Genomic DNA, 18,576 nt, shown 5'->3' with positions numbered 1-18,576 from the left:
TGAGAAGGAAAAACAAGCATACGCACTGTGAACAAGTCTGTTGGCGCACAAAAAGAGAAACAATCGAAAAAAGAAGCGAATAAACGTTTCGCCATCATTCTCGGCTTTCAGACAACTGAACATGCCGCACTCCATGGCCCATCTATATGTGTGTGAGTGTTGTCTGCGACTGTCAGTGTCATCGCAACTTCCCAGTAACTGTAACTGCAACCAACTGTGGCCAACTCACACACACACACAAACAATAGCAGGATAGTGCCGCTTCCGGCTGGATATCTCTTCACGCTTCGTTTATTTGGTTTTGTGCGCCATTTTTCTGCTTCATTTTTTCGGACGGCGTGTACCTATTATTGTGAAAATTTCAACTTTTCTCATTTTTTTGCGCCAACAACATTAGCAAGTCAAACAAATTTTGTTTGCCAAACAGAGGCAGCTGGCTGGTTAACACAAACAAAACAAAAAAAAAACGCTGGAAAATAATTTGAAGCAAATTTTAATTAATGCCGGCAGCAGAGCCGGCGGATACAGACATACCAACCGAGTTAACCGCATAGCGAATTTTGGCCAAAGGACGAGGATGGGAATAAGGACATCGTCAGCCGCCAGCCGCCAGACCGCAGCACCGTGTAAATCCCTTTATCAAATTAATGAGCTCATTAAAATTCGTTTAGCAATTACAGTTTTAACAATTTCCGGTCCCTGCCGCCCCCAAAAAACCGTAGCCAGCTTCAATATGCTTGGTGGTGACCGAAATGGGAGCTGGAAATATGCTGAATCGCACAGGTGGCGACTTCAGGACGCCAGGACTTTAGTATTCTACTCCAGGCAGGACCTGCACGTGCGCAGTCTTTTATTTTGTATAATTTTCTGTTTTTGTTTTGGGTAGGAGAACCTGTTCGGCCTATATTATATCCATAAAAATCATAATAAACTCTGAAGTGAAATTTTTCGCCGCCAAGATTGTTATATACTTCAACGAGGAGTTGGTGCGTTAATAGGAAAATCGTGTGGCCGGGAAATAAAAGGGCATAAAAATGCTTTAAAAGTAATAATAATTGCGTTTAGCCTTGTTTTGGCCACCATCTCAGGCCAGCTTCTCCGCTGCTAGGTGAAATTTCCAGCTGCTCAATCGCGGGTGAAACAATAAAAACGAAATAGCAATGTAATAATTTATGATGCCATCATTAAAAGCAACAAACGGTGAGCTGCCGAGCTGCAAAACTTTTGCCATTCGAAAGTATTAGAAGCTGTTGCCAATGGCTGGGTTTCCACTGGGTTTTCTTCTGGGTGTTTTTGGGTGCTTTGGGTTCCATTTGGTGGGTGTGGGGTTTCGTCTTCGACAGCTTTTTGGGCAACGCTCCACTGCCTTTTACTTCGGCTGCAGTGTAATAAAATTGTTATTATTTCCTCTTATTTATTATGCTTTTTACGGAATTTATGACGTGCGCATGCTTTGATTCATTTTGCAAAAACTGTTTGTAATTTTCATAAAATTTTTGGTCGCGTATTGGACCAATGCTAATCTGACGGCGAGAAGAAAGGAGAATATTTCAAGCCCATCCATGCGGGGAATGATTAATTGGATTTTATGGCAAATGCACATAAACCATAACTGACAAATTTCATTTTTATTTGGCATCCGGCTTGGATACAAAAGTGCTACACGCAGTCGATGTCCTTGTCTTTGTGCGTCTCTTCTTTTGTGTGTGTGTGAGAGAGGTAGGGTCCTTTTCGTTTTCATTGTTCCTTTGTTACTGGGGGCTATTGATTTTTCATCCCTTTTTGCCGCGGCTGGTCCTGCCGCTCACTGCCTTTTGTATTATTTTGCCATTTATTGTACATTATGCAGGCGACTAATATTGACATTATCTGTTCAACGGAGTCCGGTTCCTTTTATCGCTCTGTCACTTGAATCAAAGGCGTAAATCCGTTTTTTATCGTCCTCTGGCTTCTGTGATTTCCATGGCCTTGAAAGGGACACTATGAGCAAAGGCAAGCAGTGTATATCTTGAATTTTATATTATATATCTTGACTATTTAAATGAGCTGACTGCCAGTGTATTTAACCTTAAACTTGCTCAAGTTTCCTTGCTGGTAATTTTCTTAAATCTGCAATCAATAAATTCTGCAAATAGTTAGAGCCCTTTTTTTCTCCTTAACGGCAGTCAACCAGCCATTGGGCAGAGGGAATGTTGATTGTTTCCTGCCCCAGGACAGGAGATCCTTGCTCGCTTACTCACTTACTCAACACCCAGCATTCCGTTTCCCTTTCCTTTCCTCTACCTTCACCCAGATCCTTTGGGCCAGCAATTTATGATATTTATTTGATGCCCTGACATATGGCCAGCGTTTTGTATGCTCATCTATTCAGCAATTCCCTGGCTGTTGACCCCGCCCATTTGCCCATGTGCCCATGTGCCCGTTATGCCCACTGTGGGTCATACATCAACTGTCTGCTGGGTGCGTAGATTGCAGTCGGACCTGTTGTGTGTGTGTGTATGTAGGTGTATGTGTTGATGTCAACACCACGAGATAGAGCAGGAGCGGCAAAAAATTGCATTATTTGTTTTTCCACGTTGTTAGGTATACATGGGACTCTCAGTGCTGCTTTTGTCTGGGACGCTGACACCGCATGACTATGCATTTCATTTCATATGACGATGCTGCTGGAGTACGGCCCTGCCACGCCTCCTTTTCGCACTGCCACAATGATGAATTATTGTGCCAAAGGTGACTTTCATTACTCCCTTTGCATTTTTCATATCGCACACAGCAGCAACAGCAACAGCAAGAGCGCTGCTGCTGTTGCGTATCTATGCAGAAAATTAAATTCCAGATATCCTGATGTCATGGAGTCCCTTGGCAGTAATACGCCCTGTCATCCCGTACAATTTAGGTCTGCAAATTGATTGTATGGATTTAATATTAAGGATTAGACATCAACGCACAGCTGAGCAGCAAATGGCAATCCATGGCACTCCATTGGGGTCATGCATCACTCGATTGAATGGGTGGTGGGCGTTGGCAGGATGGGGGGCGTGGCCTGGCGTGTTTTGGCAAATAAATGAAATTGTGCCTTTCGTCTATATATCACATCAATGGAGTGTGCAGCCCAACAAATATGTATGTTTCTCTCTCAATTTCAACTTCATGAGCATAAATTGCATTTTGTGCAATATTCCATTTCCATTTTTGCTGAAAAATTGAAAAGCATGGCTCCAAAAGCCACCTAGGCCATGTTTTTTTATTGCCATTGCCTGACATGGTTTATTTTTATAGTTTATTCCTGGTTTACTTTTGTTTTCACATTTGCTCCTTGGCCGAGAATAGCCGCAGAAAGGCAATTTTCTCCGGCTCTCCAGCAGGAGGTTGCAAGTTGCAACATTTATGGCAAAGACAGTCACATAGACCCAGTCAAACCGCTTAGATGCTGGGGCAAAATTGAATTTTTAAAAATTGTCCTGGCAGCACACACTAAGGCAAGGCGGAAATGTGAAAGCTTCCAGTCAAACCGGATCCCACGGACTAGCCAAAACGCTTTGCTGAACTGAATCCAAGGAGGAGACACACACATGTTGCTGGCTCCTCCATCATCCGCTGAAAATCGATCCACTTGCCAGGACCTTCCTCTCTTCCAATTTCATCGTTTTCATTTTTAGTTTGTTGTCTGTGCTGTTTCGCAGTTTATTTGGTTTGCTCATCCCAATCTTACCCGCCAAATCCACACACATTCGTTTCCAGTTTCCAGTTGGATTTTTTTTAATTCGTTGTCAGAAATATGGGTCCATTGTCTGTTGCCGCTGCATTAGACTTCGCCTCTAATATTCGCAGCAATTTGTTAACCAAGTTCCCTCTCATTTCCAATTTTCTATTTTCCCTTTGCCATCTAAATATATATACAAGTATGTATATTGTGTATGTTTTTTCGGATTTTCCCCGTCGCGCTTTGCACTTTTTCAATTTATTCTCATGCTGCACGCTCGCTTTTGTTGCATATTTCATTTGCCGCCTTTTAGTTATAGCCATTGTTGTGCTCTATGTAAAATATTCAACATATTTCGCAAGTTGATTTTGTTTTTATATCCTTGCGAGCAGCGACGTCGGCAGAAACAATAAAATGAGTGATAATAAAAAATGAATTGCAAAGCGTTGGGCGATAGTAGTTTAGTTGTGGGCGTGTTTTTGGGCGGGATAAACAAACTGAACTGTTGAAATAATAATTTTTTTTGGCGCTGTCAAAGCATCGTGCTGTTAAAGTAAATATTTTTGGTTATGCGGTTTTTATTTCTTGATCGGTGGTATTTATAAAAAAAATGTTATGTGATATTTTTATCAGCTAAATTATAAATTAAATCCTGAGCTTGTGGTTTTGGATTTCAATAAATATTGCGCATTTAAAGAGCAAATTTCTAAAATTTAAATTTTTCGAAAAATATTTACCATTGCTCAGACTATCCATTTACGAAGCCAAATAAATCCCCCAGCCTACACTTTCATCACATCATAGTCTGCAAACAATATTTGCATATTCCCATGTTAATACTTAAACCCAGTGCAACACAATGCCTAAAGGACAGAGGCCAAAATCGAGTGTAACTCATCTGGGCAGGGCAATCCTGCTTTGTCAAATCTGCTATGGCAGCCCTTACTCAATTATGCTTCAAGTTCCGTTTCATTAAATACGCTTTTGTGCACTCCAGCCCCAAAACAAAGTGCTAACACACATGCAAAGCCTTTGTAAAAGTTGGCCAGCACAACAAGTCAGCAGCTGCTGCCGGCTAACTACCAAACATTCGAGCCTATGGTCCACACAAACACACACTCAGCGCCAAGTCCTTAAACCGTCTTTAACCCTATCCACACAAACACATTCGCACACAGGCTCACAAACACACGAGCACATGCACTTAAAATGCAAACGGGCGTAAAATTTTAATTGAGCCTTATACACTTTGCCCTCATAAGTATGCAATGGTTTATTTTTTTGTTTGTTTCTGCTGCTGCCTATGTGTGTGTGTGTGTGTGGACACTTAGTGCGACTGCAACCTTGAAACGGGCAACACCCACAGCACATACGTATGCACTCTGACCCAATAGAAACCAATTTGCGAGAACAACAAGAACAATGGTAGCAACAGCCAAAAGGACATCAATCAGTGGGCAAAGGAGGGCGAAAAAGGACCTGCTTTTGCAGCGCACCAGCCTACAGTTGTGGTCAGCAAGAGAGCTCGATTGCAAATTAAAAGTCTTACATTATTTATTGGCCGTTTTTAGCGGGTTTCTATTGAGAGTACATATCATGATTTTTACATGAACAAGTTGTACAAATATGTAGAATGCATGCAAGCAACTGTGCTTTCGATTTGAAATATCAATTGGATAATGCATTTTTATTTTTTATTTAAACTCAATGACAATATAAATCGATTTGCAGTAGATAATCTAATCTGCTGTTCGCAACTGTTCATATATGCATTTAGAGGCGTATGCAAAACTGTTTTGCCATTGCGGCAGTTGGCAGTTGGCATTGCAACGCCATTGTTTTTATCGCCGCTGTCGTCAGAGCTGCACCCACAACCGGAAAAAAGTGCGCATCAATTATTTATATTGCATATTGTGCTTTGATTAGGCTACATTCAATTGGCATATTCAGGGCCGGCCCTGCGATGCACGACAAGTGGGCCAAGAACGCGGCCAAGGACCCGTGCAATTGGGGCCTAATGAAAGACCCTGTGGAGGCCATCAGTTACCACACTTTCCCTTTTGTTCCGGATCGCACTCGAGTCGAGCTTGTTATTGCTTTCAGCAAATATTTGTGGCGGATGGTGTTGGTAATGGTTCAAGTGGTTTGGCTGCGGCTTTCGCTGGGCGATAAAGAAAAGTTGTCAAGCCCTCAGCGTCATATGTCTTTCAGCATAAATGTCATTTCGATACTTTGCACAAAGGATTCTCGTTTGGATGCTTTTGTCGCATTTTTTATTTGCCATTGCCCGCACCACCCCCACTATTTGCCTGGCTATGTGTGCTGGTATGTGTGGCATGTGGCACGTGGGCTCTGTATGTTGGTGTGGCTGTGGATACGGGGGTGTCCTTGTCAGGTTCACGCATGAATTGCTACTTGCTGGCCAGGATTTTGCTGCATTGCAGGATGCGTAAATTGAATTTTGTGGCAAAGTGCAAATTGGCTAGTGCTATGGCCCACGCACAAAGTCAACGATCGTGCTTTAGTGTCCGAAGTTGATGCTGAATTTTCCACAATTACAGCCAGTGTGAAATTTAAGACGCTCCACGTCTGCTGTGTTGCATTCAATTTGGCGGCGTATTAAGTTTTCAAGCTGCAGCTTGAAACTTGATAAATAAATTACTTGGCAGTCCGACAGTCCGGCCGTACACTTTGCACATTTTCCAGAATTATTGCAGTCAATTGACGCGCTCCGCTTGCAGAGACTCCAGACACTTGGATTCGCTGCGATTTGCAGTTTTCCCTCTGTTCATTGGGTCTGCTTTTTTATGCTTCCCCATCGCCCGCAGCTCGTCCGTATTTTCCTTTCCTCTCCTTCCTTTTTTGCAATTGCAAGAAAATATTTTCATTTCTTAGGAGCTCGGTCGGACTGCTGAGCTCCGTCCGTAGACTACAGGTCGATGCGTCACAGAGTTTGCCTTGACTGGCCGGGACTGGTTCGTCCTGGACTGGCGGGCTGTGGACCCATCACTTGGCCGTACTTTATTGGCCTGGCAAAAGTTTTGTGCCGTCACTCGAGGCGCGGAGTCTGGGACGATTTAAGTTTGCTGCCAAGCTCAACTGCAGCTCCAGTTGTGCATCTAGTGCTCCTGAGGTACAGCTCCAGTGCTGGATGAGCTCAACCGGCTGGCTGACATTGAGTGACGGGAGCGGCTAATGCTAATGCCCCGTCTGAAGCCAAATGACGGGGCCAATGGTCTGGCGCAATAGTTGCGCCATTGATTTAACTAAAAGAAAATTGATTTAATGCCATAATTCAGTGTGCGACCCGGCTAGAATGTGCCAACTGACTTTCAATCAAATTGACGCATAATTCCTGATGGATTTAATCGTAATTGATGATGGATTGAGGCTCTCAAGCGAGACAACGCTGCGTATGCGTAACGTAGCACTTTTAGCAGTCGTTCCACGGCGTCCTAATACCATGTAATTTATATTCGCTAAGCTTAATCAAACGATCAGCGCTGCTCCACCTGGACCAGGTGATACAACCGGCATTGGTCCTTTCATTAAGTTGCCTCACATAAATCAATGTCAGGGGATGGGCAGTCAGGATTGGAAAAGAGATGCAGGGAACGGAACCCAAAGGAGCGCTGAATATCCCGCTGATATCGCGCTGTGGTCTACATCAAAGCCTTGGCTTGGTCCGAGTATTTTTTAATTTTAATCAAATGCATGACACACCCCTCTTCCTTCGCCCACTGAAATGTCTGGCTGCCTTTTATTTGACTTGGCCATTTCAATTGCCGAGCAATTCCTTAATGGCTTACTTTCGCCCCCTCCCCTTTTTGCCACGCTGTGCTGTCCTTAGATGTAAATAAAAATGCATTGCGCTGCCATTTCCTGTGAAAGCCAAAAGCATTTGATGTAACTCATTTCAGCTTATGCAGCGGCCACGTGACGACAACATTTTCTACCACCGCCCTTACTCAACCCCTTTCATTTGTAGCGCTATTTGTATTTGCATTTGTGTTTGTGTGCAGCATTTTTTATAACAGGTATTTGCAGGACTCAAGGGTATATTTGTGCAAATTTGTGTGGCAGCATGGGGAAATAAATGCGGACCACATACATGAAAATATCAAACGAAATTTAAGTCTATAATATAACCAACTCAATATTCTGAAATTATTTTAAAAAGTTTTGATAACCTTTTGGAAAAAAGTAAGCCAGAAAAGATATATTAAGATATAATACGATTTTCCCAATTAAATGTAATTTTATCCACGTTTTACATAGTATTTTAAGTTATTTACCTTGTTCTCCATCCGCAGTTGAAATTAATACGGCATTTTTTGCGGACAAATATTGTTTTCTGAGCTGTGAGCCTGGGGTAACTGCTTGTCGGTACACTGGACCAGATCATTATTTCCTTTTTTTAAATTGTTAGGCTTCCCTGTTTCTTTTTGTGTGGCACTGCATCGGCTTTTACGTGTTTTTCTTCACCAAAGCTGTGTGAAATCAATGGAAGCTGTTTCACTCAGCCGTCGCCAGGCATTCTGGCCCTGCTCTCGGGTGGAAAACTGCCCCCAAACTGCGCTCCAACTGGCGGCCTCCATCGGCTCCTGTGATTGCGCAAAGTGCGGCGTTGTCCTGCGAAAGCGTTTTATTTAAATATGTAGGTGTGTATGTATATATATATATGCAGATCTATATATGTGTTTACAGGAGCACAGTGGTGTGGTGGCAGGTAAACCGTAACGGTTTAAATCTGCTTGTCCAACACTCGGCTTCCGCCCTTCAGTCCTTTGGTCCTTCGGCACTTCAGCGGCCCCGTATTTGTGTCAGTTTCGTGCGGATCGCTTACAGTTGGCATAAAAAGGGATGCCAACAAAAACAGGAGCAGCAGGAGCGGCAGAAGCGGCAGGACATGTTAAAAACAGTTTTATGCACTGCCAGAACGAGCTGGAATAAAATAAATATGCTGGCTGACTGCCTCAGTGGGTGTGGCCCTTTGGTTTCGTCCTGGAAAACGCAAAAGTGCCCACGCTTCAATGCGTGTATCTGTCGCTTTACCCGGCCGAAATGCTTTAAAAAGTGATTTTTACAAGCCGCACAGACACATGTACCAAAGTCACGAGCTAAAAAGAAGGCAAAATAGTCGTAAACTACAGTGAAAAAGTCAAAACGTTTTTCTTTTCTTTTTTTTTGGCCTTCTTCCCTCTACTGAATAGTCAAGTAAGCTTAGCCGACCTGAATTGAACTGAACTGAACTGAACTGCCGATTTGCAATTTTCGGCTTTTGGGCCAAAAGGGCTTTGCACCGGGTTAATGAATGAGCCGCAATCGGTGTGCTATATTTTTCTACCACGCTGGATTTTGTTTGTTTATGCTGCCGGGTGATGCCCCGCCTGCAATTGATGGTGATTGAATTTTTTGATTGATCGTCTGATTGATTGAACGGGTTGCTAGATGTTGGTCGATCCCCCAGCGATGATGGAGCTTGCATTGCATATCGCTCCAGTGCCCCAAGGTTAAAAACTAATAAAAAACTAACAGCGAAGCGGCTTAATTGAATAGCGGAGTGGGTCGACACGGCCTAAAAACGAAGGAGGCACTGCGGAGGCGTTTTGGAGCCACCTTCGGTGAATACTTGCAATTACGCTAAAAGCAATTCCCGACGAAAAACTCCAAAGAGTTAGCCGGCAAGTCAACCCTTAGCCTTTGGCTTACCAACGGAAAGCGAAGAAAAAAGACAACAAACAAATACATTTGCCACCTCTAAGACAGGCCCACAAATTTTTATTTAAAGCACTTTACCAGGATCGAGTTTCCCCATCTCGTTTTTCTTTCCCCTCTCACTTGGTTTTCCTATTTGCCTCTGTGTGTGTGTGTGTGTCGTACAATCAACTTAAACTAAGATTACAAGCACCGCCCGCTAAGCTGCGGAAAAATGTGTGCCACCGACCAGCGAACAGGAGCTCCAGCAGCTCCAGCAGTGGCAGGATGCGGAGGAGTCCTTGCTGGTGGTGCGGGAAATCCGCAAAACCACTCACGGCTGGCAGACACACAAACAGACAGACAGACAGACTCTTGCATTCGCTGGCCCCCGAGGAGTACGCATGCTATTTGTATTTAAAATGGGATTTACCTGGGGTTTTGTCACTTCTTTTAGCCGCGCTTTTAATTTGATTTAATGCGTCTACGCGTGCCGCATCCGTACCAGAAGATAAAAAAAGAAAAAGCAACGAAGAAACCACTATCGCATCCTTTTTGGCGGCTGGAGACATGGAAAAGTGTGCTACGCCTACTGTTGTCGCTCTCGTTTTTGGCCATTTGTGAGAATTAAGTTTGGTAGCGCCGCCAAGAGGATCCACCTCAAATGCCCCAGTGAATTGGGCAAGTGAAAACTTGTGTTGCCAAACTTGCCGTGCGCCGTGAAACTATGTACAAACTCAATTGCAAATGTATGCCAGCACGTTGTTTGGGGAAAAATGCAAATTAATTTTCCGCAGGCTTTTTGCTGCGGTGCCCATTAAATATGAGCGCTCTGCATTTCGTAGCCGGCTCTTTTGCCTTGGCCTCCATTTTCGGTTTATGCAAATCTCGCTGGTGCCGCCGTGGCTCCAGCTCCAGCTCCAGACATCCAATTCCTAACCGACGAGCGACGTCTTCTGTGCGCTGCACATCAAAGACAGCCAGGAACATTTTCGCCAGCGGCTAGACTTTGAACTCGCTGCTAAAGGAATGGCTGAGGGAGTGGAGGGTGCTTAGAGTCTAAAGTCTGGAGTCCTTGCCCTCGGCGCAACCGCAATTAAAACAGATTTCTTGTTTACGATGTCCTTGGCGAATTTGTAAATCAATTCTATGCGTATTTCAAGCAATTAATTTTCCTGCATTTTAATTGACTTTGCCATCAAGCCCCAGCGTCTTTTGGCCTCTCTGTTTGCTTGTTTATTTACTTGTTTTCCCCCAAACTTCCCTTCCAGCAGACAGCCCACAAAATTTGAAAGCCGTTGTTGTTATCTATATGTTTAATTTGCGGTTAGGCCAAATTGATTTTAGAGCTAAGCAGAGTGCATGAGTACTTAGGTCACTTATGTTGGTAGTTGCTTATAATCCCCCTTCAACTTGTCAGCTTCCGGAATTCGGCTTGCAAGAGTGACCACAGAAGTAGCTGGCAAAGGAATTTTTATTTGGCCCAAGGAAAAATTTAATGGAAAATAATTAAGAAAAGTTATTTTCTGCAATGCTACAAACTATTAGATTCTTTTACTCTGAAAATACTTTCTGCAATAATCAGTTCTTTGTCAATCTGTCAGCTATGTTTAGTTGATTGACAAAAGTAACCACCGAAAATGCCAGCTTAGCCACCTGAAAACACACATATCTATCTACATGCTTTTAATTTATGAAACTTTGAGGAGCTTACCTTAATATTCGAGCCAGTGGAAATGGGAAAAATAGAGCCGGCTGTAAAAGCAATTGATTTCTGTGCGTTCTTTAGGAAATAAATCAAAGATGACTTGTAACTGCGGCTCGAGTTAATCCAGTTGGAATGGAATATGGCCGACACAAGAAGTTCACAATCCGTTTTGAGTAGATCACAAACAAAGCAAAATGGAAATGTCTGCACCATTAGACCATTGATATAAGCCACTGTGGCCAATCCCGTCCAGATGTCGGAAAAGAAGAGAAGATTGATCATTGAAAGGCCAAGGCAAATTCCGATCAATAGGAATTGGATGAAGATTGTGCGGGTAACCGCTGGTCGTATTGCTGCAGCATAGCTGAAAATAAATAAACTAAGATAAGTTGTTTTTAAAATTAATATTGTTTTTAGCTACTCAATAATGAGCTTGTGATCCTTGATGCACTTAATCAAATCTTGCTCGTTTTCAGCATCGCTTTTCCTAGGGTCTGTGCACAGTTTCTCCACTCGCAGTCGCAAAAGTTTGAGGTGAACTCTCAGGATTAAACCATATAGCAGTGGATATAGGTCACTCATCAGGGTTTGATTCACAGCAAATAGCATAAGTGCAGTCTCGTTGAGGGCGGCTTTCCAAAAACTGGATCTACTTTCTCGCCAATCCACAAAAGGATTATAGATGCGCCATGGCAATTTTCCAGTAAGAGCCGCCGATAGAAATGTTGAAATAGTGTACGCGGTATAAATGAACTGGTAAATGAGGTAGGCCTTGTTGCAACGGACCACCCCTCGATGCACCTTCACTCGCTCCTCCAAAGTCGTGCAACGTTTGTCCATTTCGCTCAGCAGCTTTTTGGCCTTGTAAAATCCAGAAATATACACATTGAAGAACAGAACCTTGAATGGCATTCCCACTGAATTGAAAAATAATTGCATAACTGTCAGCAGTTCATTCGGTGTGAACGTGTTAATATCCTTTTGGAAACTAATGCTGATTCCGATTGGCAAGTATACAACACACCAAGCAAAAATCAAACAGGATGCTATGTAGTACATTATCTTATGCGTTGCTGGTGTGTGCCATCCCATGCAAAACATTCCATATTCAAAGTATCTAAATGAGCCCGGAGAAGTCAAAAGGTTCGACGGATTCGGCTTTCGCAAATAGTTAAACAACATTTTCACACTTTTCTGTCTCGAAATCTGTTCTAAACTGTTGTGGGTTATTTTGGACCTGCTGTATTTATACTACCAATTTTCAAATATTGCGGACGCACAACCAAAATCAAAAGTGCTTCATCTGGAATGCAAATTTTCTTTCGAATGCACAGACCAGGAAAAATAAGCCTTTGTTTCTGAAACCTGTAATCTAGGCTAACCACAGCAAATTTTGAATTTCTAAAGCTGTCATTATCTGCAATGCTCCTGAGCACACACCATATGTCTACTTGAAAGGTGGTCCGAGTAATATTGATTATAGATAATTGGGATTTCATACTTATAACAAAGCGGATTATGATTTCGATTGGCTCGTAATAAACGTGCTAAAAAATTGAAGATTAACTTATCAGGTTTACAACAAAGCGAAAACATTTCTTTGTCGAAGTACTGAAATGCCTCATTGAATACAAGAAAATTCGTTTCATTCGGTCTCCAAGATCTACGGGCTCCATATTTCTGAAGCTCCATATTTTTATTTAGGGCTTCAATTTTTCAGATCAAACATTTAAATGTAGTGCTCTCAGATTTAAATGATAATAACTATTGATTTACAAATGGTTGTTACAACATTATTGCTGCCAATTTATGTCTTATGTCTTCAAATTTTTTGTCCATACTGAAAGTAGCGCAATGCCTGCGGAGAAGTCAGGAGATCCTGAGGAATAGGTTTTCGCAAGTACCTAAACCACAATGCGTTACTTTGCCTTTGTCTTTCAGTCTGACATCGAGGCGATTCCAATTTGTTTTATTTTTCCCATAAGACTCTTATGCAAATCGTTCCCACGCTGGCTACGCACAATAATCAATTATTGCCTAACTATTGCTTGCTGAACTTGTATTTTTTTGTGACCGCAACAAAGTATGTTATTTTTTGAATTCCTGATACTGTAATCACCTGCAATGCGCTGCTCAGCTTGAATTTCTAATTTGTTTTGCTTTCCACACTTTTTCCCCAGGGCCGTATCATTAAGTAGGCAAACACTTTTACCCGCAATCGGGCATACAGATGTAAATGTTTTTGCCGCATGATTAATATATGTGTCTATGTGCTTTCATCATATACATACATGTGTGGGGTACACATTGCCACATACCGACTAGTGCACTACAAGTCCGTGGCGGAGAGTCCTGCGATTTCCCTGTCCATTGTCTGTCGTCTGACTTGCGTTGTCGGCATACGCGTGTGTTCCAGTTAATTTATAGACTTATCAACACTTAATCACCGGAAAAATGGCATGGCGCATGTGTAAAACGCACACAGTGCCACGCATGTTGATTACACCCGATGTCTTATGGCCGTATTTCACCCGGAGATGAAGTCAGAGTCAGAGCCAGGAGTCACCGCCAGAAAGACAGTGGAACACACAGGCTTAATAGTTGTTAGTTAGTTGTGCGTGCGGACTGTTGCCTTGCGGTGCGTTACACATTTGCTGTAATTTATACTTTATAGCCTGGCCAGATATGAAAAGTCTCTCGCACACACACACACGCACGCACGCATATAGCATAATATCTGGGGCTATATTTTTTCAGGCTCTGTTCAACATGTTGACTTTTATGCCATTTTCTGCGGTTTCCAAGTCAACTGTGGTCAGACGCTGGCCCTGATATTTATGCGTGCATATAAATAACAAGGTCTCTGACTTTTCCACATATTGCGTATAAAGTTGGGAGCGGGAAAAGCGGGGCTTATGTTATTAGATTTACGGCCGCCAGAGGGCGCTACTGCTGCTGATGCGACGGCCATAAAACGGCTGACATTCAAATAAACCGCAAAGAGTTGACTGCATAATTAAAGGCTAACTCCAATCATGTTTTGACTGTATCTTTCCCAGTTGATTAAACCAACCAACTCCCCCAGCCATTCAATAGGCCATGGCAATTGGCCAGGACAATTGTTAACCATTTGAGCGGCATATATGAGCCACGTTTGCTGATTCCAAACACACTCTGCGCCTATTCCTAATGATTGCAACAACGTGACGCATCAACGTTTTCCATCTGTTTGGTGTATTTTTTCCACGCTCTTCTCGATCTGAGCTTTATTGTAGGCCATTTGGGCCATGTGTGTACATACGACTGGGCTAAGTGAAAGGCGCCGCCTGATGAAGTATTGTTTCTGCATCATAAACTGATTTGCTTAAAAGCGAGTGTGTTTTTGCCTACGTGTTCAGCATTCTATGCCCACGTATATTCATTTGACTGGCGGGCACCTTATTACATTTTTTTTATCCTAAACGTGTGCTAATTGGTTTTTGTGCAGCACAACCTCATAACCAGAGTCCACTCATCCGAAAGAGCCGAGCTATGGGCCTCGGTTTAGTTCGCCAGCCAGAGCCATTAAAAATTGATTTATTTTTAATTATCAGTGACGTGCGGCGCAATAATAAATAAACGTGGAAATTTATTGCAACGTCAAAAGCGACGGCCGGCAAACGGCGACCTCAACAATGGCGTGTGTGCATGTGTGTGTGTATATCCACATGCCCATGTATCCGCATCCGCATATATGTATGTTTTAGGCTTTTCGCAAATATTTTGAATGCTAGAATGGAAATGTGGGTGGGTGGTGGATGGATGGATGGGGAAAAGGCTGAGTGTCGAGCTTACAGCAACCAGAAAAATCGAGTTGTTGGCATATTTTACAAACACTTTGCTAATGTTGGCGCTTGTCTAACATATTTTTAGTTGCCCCTGATGATGATGTTGCATGGTGAGGCTGGTGTTGCCTTTGCTGTTTCTGCTGCTCCTATTATTATTATTATTATTATTATTGCAGCTGTCGCTCATGATCGCCCAAATGCGTGGAAAATGCTGTAAAAATTCTATTATCACAGGCCAGCCGTTTGACAACCGCTCGACCAACAACATTGTCACCGGGAACATTTTACTAATTTATTAACTAAACCAATGCCGCAGCTGGACGAATGCAGAAAATGAGCCAAATATTTGAGCCATTTGCGGCAACAACCGCATTTTGCCAATTTGAGCCATCAGCTTGCGCACTCCTTGTACCCAGTTTGAAATGGAATTTTCGTGAAATTTGAGATTTCTAATGCCGTTTTCCCCACCGCCGCAGTGCTGCCATCAATGAATGGCTCGTTTTGGCCATTTTCAATTGCAATCTAGGACGAAGGACCGCACCCATTGTGGTTGCCCCTTTTTGTGGCCTGACGCGTTTAATGAATTTTTCATGTCATCAACGTGGTACCATTGACCATTGCCCACTTTCAATTATTCACCATTCACCTCGCCATTCATTGCCCCATTCAACTGTACTTACCGCATGCCCATTCAAATCAATTTTTGATTTGGCAGATTTACATTCTTTATTCATACGGCCAAGGAATATGCTGTTTTTATTTGCGAAAAATTGTAAATTTATTTGCTAGATGGGCAGGAAACATTTTGTTTTTAATTTCCACGGCTCGTAGGGAATGCAAGTTGGGGTATTATGACGCGGACGTATTATATGTTGTATTACAATTACGGGAAACATACTCAAAAAAAATGGAATAAATGAATCAGCTGCACAGATCTCGAGCTTAACAAGCGAATAACGAAATAGGTATTCGAAAATGAGTACTATTAAATGAGCTGAAATGGCGGAATAAAGTCGAGACTCTCGGTTGGAGTGCATTTATTCACTATTTGCTGGCCACTATCTGTAGTAAATATCATTCGCTGATGAGCGACGCACAGCGATGCAATATATTTTATTCACATGCCAGTTTTTGCTGCTATGCGGTAATTGATACGCTAAACTGCATAACGCAGATTATGACGTTAACATGGAAACACTAAAATGAATCGCTGGCACTGAATGGCCAGTTGAATGAATGGAAAATTGGGAATTGGTTGGAAGGAGCGGGAAAACAAAGTGCGCAGCGCAACAAAGGAAACATTTAAATATTCAATGGAGGAAAAAAGGAACTATGATGATTATTATTATTGTAATTCGTATTAAATTTGCATGCTATCATGTAGTTATGCATTTGTTGAAATTTAATTATTCACATTATCTACTATTTTTTTAAATAATTCTGTTTATTTTATGCGCTTTTTGCTGGCGCAGTGGAATTTAATATTTTAACTGCCGCATATAGGTGATAGTAAAATGCGTGTGCGGCGTGTAAAAAGTTTGAAAAGCAATTTAAAAATGAAATTTATGAATCGAGCGTAGAAATGGCAATTGCTTTCTATGGCCAGAAGGTAATTAGAATTCATGACACGCCTATGAAATATCACACATACGCAGTGTGGCAAAGACTCCTTCTCCTTCTACTTCCACTTTTACGCTTTCTCCTTCTTGTTCTCTCACCCCCTTTTGATTTACGATTTTCAAATACACACACACACTCACGCACGCACACTCACACAGAACAAACGGCAATGCAAAGTAATTTATGACAATTCCTTGGCCACAAAAACTGCGAATTGCAATCAAAGCCAAAAACGGCTAAGACCCGGCCAGAAGCTCATATAAATGTCATCCGACTAACGATGGATGCGATCCAGCCGGGAGCAGCTCTGTAGATGCATTAGTTGGCCACTTGGATTGCCTTCATATCTACGGCTTCATCTCGGGCTTCTGGTCCAGCTCCTGCTCCTGCTCCTTGTCCCCAACATTCTTGGAGTTTCTGTGAGTCCTTTCAGGCCAGCACAAAGCTCGAATCCAATGAACTTTTGCATATAAAATGGTTTCGCTATGTAGGTTGCGCCGTGTTTTTTAATGGCGTGAAGTCAGCGGCGCGTAAATAATAAAAAGAAAAAAACAATATGAAAAAACATAAAACACAGAACGTAGAACGTAGAAACATCATGAGGCATCTTAATAAATTACTTTGGGGATTTTGGTGCACAATTTTTAATATTGCCAGGCCGTCGCCCAGACAGCCACATCGTTGATATAGCGCCGGGGCCAAAACACACCTCCGCCGCCCAGCGAGGGGTTAAAGGGCTGGGCTGCGACTGCGATTGCTACTGCGGCGGGGGGAGGTGTTGCACACCCGACAGTTGCTTGACATTTCGAGTTTAATGAAATTTATGCAATTTTTCTTATTTGCCAAATGCACTGCGGCATTCGCAGCTCGCCCGCGGCGTCAGCAACACGCCAAAGTGCAATGCATCAAGCGGGTGCACTTTATAAGGGGCACAACTACCACTGCAACTGGGTGGTGTTGGCGTTGAGCTGCTTAGATATAGACAGACCTGACAGCTCCCGGTATATGTGCACTGAGGGAAAAGGGTCATGAGAAGTCCAAGGAGTGCATGCTCTACAGTGCATTAATCTGATGTACTGCCAAACAAAGAACAGTTTTCCTTGTTACTCAATACGCTTATGTATTCATTACCTTCTTTGTTCAATATATTACATAAAGTATTAAGTATTAAAATCAAAGATCCTTTAGCTTAATATTTTGCCAGTGCAATAACTATGTGTGACTCATCATTCCCAGAAGTGGGGATAAACTATTTGCACAACACTCATATCGCAGGCAAAGTTTTCCTTTGTTTGGCTCGGGAGAAATAATTCAATTTAGGCATGAAACTCAATACCTTGGATTCCGTTTCGCTTCTCCCCGAGAGTGAGAGAGAGAGGATTGTCCAAGTTAGTTGGCGGTGGCAACTTTCGAGGTGGGTTGAATTTAAAGCATAAGTACGTACTTGTTGCCAAAGTTCATAAAGGTGGCCTCCGTGCCTAATGATGATTATTTCTAGTTCATTTTCATTTAGCGCCATTCTTTTTTGCCCCGACAATAAGGGCCGGAACACGGGTTTGGTGCGGGGCGATTGGGGTGGGATTGGTGCGCTAGATGGCCCGACGACATTATATTTTCATTGTTGGTCAGCCAAGCGTGAAGACTTTGGGGGTAAAGGAGAAATGAGCTAGCCGTTTCCTCAGCTCAATCCCGCTGCCTCTGTGTTCTGGCTTATGCTTTCAACGGATTTTGGCTTGGCTGCCGCACAAAATGAAACAAAATGTCGTCAGAGTGTCATTTGGCTTCGAAAGGACGACCAGTGGAGGGACCAAGGACCATGGACCTGGGACAGGAACAGGAAGGAAGGGAAATGCTGCAGCTTTGCTTTCAGCTAACGGCGGGGGATATCGGCGGACATAGAAGCGCCTAATGTGCTCCAAGCTGCTAAAGACTCGGCAGTCGAGTTAATGAAACCAATAAATTAATTTTAATGATTGCATACAACCACACTTACTCTCACATACACCCGTACATAGGCACAC

General features: G+C 42.8%; 2 protein-coding genes across 4 annotated transcripts in view; one reads left to right on the top strand and one right to left on the bottom strand.

Moving 5' to 3' along the window:
* LOC6618712 (lachesin) overlaps nt 1-18,576 on the top strand; it is a 126,050-nt gene that overhangs the window by 35,402 nt on the left and 72,072 nt on the right. The window lies entirely within an intron of this gene.
* On the bottom strand, nt 10,699-12,347 carry LOC6618718 (odorant receptor 98a). The gene is made up of 3 exons (XM_002042941.2): nt 11,530-12,347; nt 11,115-11,472; nt 10,699-11,056 (listed from the first exon to the last, which is right to left on the bottom strand). Exons 1-3 carry the CDS (start codon nt 12,288-12,290, stop codon nt 10,982-10,984), a joined length of 1,194 nt encoding a protein of 397 aa, XP_002042977.1. The 5' UTR covers nt 12,291-12,347; the 3' UTR covers nt 10,699-10,981.

Source organism: Drosophila sechellia, chromosome 3R (assembly GCF_004382195.2).
Source record: "Drosophila sechellia strain sech25 chromosome 3R, ASM438219v1, whole genome shotgun sequence".
NCBI classification, from domain to species: domain Eukaryota; kingdom Metazoa; phylum Arthropoda; class Insecta; order Diptera; family Drosophilidae; genus Drosophila; species Drosophila sechellia.
This window is presented reverse-complemented; position numbering and strand designations above follow the sequence as displayed.